Here is a 2454-nt window from a genome sequence, read left to right on the forward strand (position 1 = left end):
TAAAAATATATTCTTCTTAATCTAAAGGCTCTTCCTTATATCACCCTTTTCTTGTTTTGAGTAGTTTCTATATATGTAAAAGGGTCATGTTGAAAACCTCTATATATACTCCAACAGATATATAATGCATAGAAACTTGAGGACTGAACTAGTTTTTGTTGAGTAGATATTTATGCAGGCGACTAACAAGGAATATTGGATTTCGCAGAAGATGAGAAACATACGTTCAGAAATACAACAAATGTCAAATGAATATGGCCTCCCTAATGCATCCGGGGATATATGTGAAATAGTAAAAAGACAATTTCGACGAGATGGAGATCTTGCTGTGGAGAATATATTCTCTATTCTTCCCTTAGATGTTCGGAAGATTATCAAGCGCCATCTCTTATTGCCTAAACTAAAGGAAGTATGTTTCCATGTCTACCAAAAAAGTATTGAAACATCAACACCACCTTTCTAAGTAGACTAAAAGATGAAGGACTATATTAACTGATTTGAGAGTTTCGAGTTGAGGACTTAATGATCAAAATTTTAAAAAAAGTTTAAAAACCCCTTGTAATATACAAACTTGTGGTTACAAGCACCAGATTCACACTAGTGTGAGAATGGAGAAGTATAAGTTATCATTAGCTCAAATAGAAAAGAAGAAGAGGACGTACAAGTTTTTCTCACACATCTTGTTTGCTAGCTTTGTATCGATCTCTTAATGTTTCTCAATTACATGTATGTACTTAATCTCAGGTGCCAACGCTTCAAGGTATAGACGAAAACGTGTTGGATGACATATTCTTGGATCATCTTGAGCAAGTAATCTATGATGGAGGCAACTATATTATTCGAGAAGGGGAGCCACTTGATATGATGATCTTCATCTCACGGGGCAGTGTTCTTACCTACAACACTAGTAGCACTGGCCATGTTGGAGGAGGAAGTGGCTTGTCAAACACTATAGGTCGGCTCACTAGGGATGATCTTTATGGACAAGAACTTATGAGTTGGGCAACGACATCAACCTCCTTTTCCGACTTGCCCATCTCCAGCAAAACCCTCAAGTCTCATGAAAAAGTTGAAGTCTTTGCCATAAGAGCTTCTGTTTTACTGCATATTGTCTCTGAACACAAGAAGTATTTCAAGACAGAGACACAGCATCCCCACCCAACGGATAGCACTCTTATTGAGATAAATGAACATGGCAATTCTTAAGTTATTACACATGCAATATTGTGCAAGGTCAGGTACCCACTTGTTAGCTAGCTAGCTATAAGGCCTTCGTTAATTATCTATAACCAGGATTTTGTGAAACCAGTTTTACAAAGTTTTTACATTATTATTGTTTGCTATTAGGACGGGCACGGCCCTCCGATTGTACAATTCTTACATGTAGCTAGCACACATGTATTATCGACAGAAAATAATTATAGCGTCGGTTCATCTTACGTGTAGCTTCACTAGCTTGAGGCTTGCATATGAAAAATTCGATTCAATGTAGGTCCCTCTAATTGGTTGCATAACGAATAGTAATTGTAAACAGAACATTGCGGCAAGCTTACCAACTCATTTCATATGAATTTTCCTTTTTGTCACGCCCAAAAAACAAGTTCGTAACAGCGTTGCCTACCTTAAGATAGGAGTGGTCCTGAGGATGTGCAAGTGGTGTCACCACACAAGGCCCCCGATTTTTAAGTGTCCTGAATTTTTTTTACGTTTATATATATATATATATATATACACACACTTAAGCGTGCATGATAATAATAGAAGCATGTATTTGGTTGAGTTGGAATTCACCGCCTTGATTTCAAGTCAGGTTCGAGTCTGTATTGTTTAATTCAGTTATTGTATTTTTACATTTCTACTCTTCTTTTAATTGTTAATAGCAGGAAAAAAAGAAAAGAAAAGGAAAAGAAGTATTTAGTTATATATCCATTGATATAGATAAATTCTATACCATTTAATTTCTATAAAAAATCCAAAAAAGGACATTTCATATAGGTTTTTATATATATATATATATATAGTTTGGGGCTTATATTGGGCATAATAGTGAAACTCCCAAACAAAACAAAAAAATAGTATAGTATCTCTATCAAATGTTTTATAATTTGGGTCCTTCGCTTGCAATGTAGCGATCATTTTGAAACAGCTCAAGGATGTGTGCGTATGGTAATTGTTATGATTATCTTCTGTACGCCTTACTTAACCGAAACCAATTGTAAATACTGCATCCCCTAATTATAAACCCAATTTAGTGCTTGAAACTTGTAAATCATGAGATAATTGTAGATACATGATTTCGAGATCTCTGTTCTCACCACTATACAAATCTCATATCACTCTAGTTAAGGCTTATGAGCCGTATTTTCTATCACAATAAATCATACATGTTACATGTAGATGGTTGTAAATACCAAGCCATAACATTTTCTTCTCTAAACATAATGCTACCTTATG

At 35.1% G+C, this 2454-nt stretch overlaps 1 protein-coding gene across 1 annotated transcript; it reads left to right on the forward strand.

The window, feature by feature from the left end:
* Positions 1-241: 241 nt before the first annotated feature.
* On the forward strand, positions 242-1327 carry LOC117630501 (cyclic nucleotide-gated ion channel 1-like). Its single transcript, XM_034363209.1, has 2 exons — positions 242-409; positions 745-1327. The coding sequence occupies exons 1-2, from the start codon at positions 242-244 to the stop codon at positions 1204-1206; spliced, it is 630 nt and encodes a 209-aa protein (XP_034219100.1). The 3' UTR covers positions 1207-1327.
* The last annotated feature ends 1127 nt before the right edge of the window (positions 1328-2454 follow it).

Source organism: Prunus dulcis, chromosome 6 (genome assembly GCF_902201215.1).
Source record: "Prunus dulcis chromosome 6, ALMONDv2, whole genome shotgun sequence".
Lineage (NCBI taxonomy): Eukaryota > Viridiplantae > Streptophyta > Magnoliopsida > Rosales > Rosaceae > Prunus > Prunus dulcis.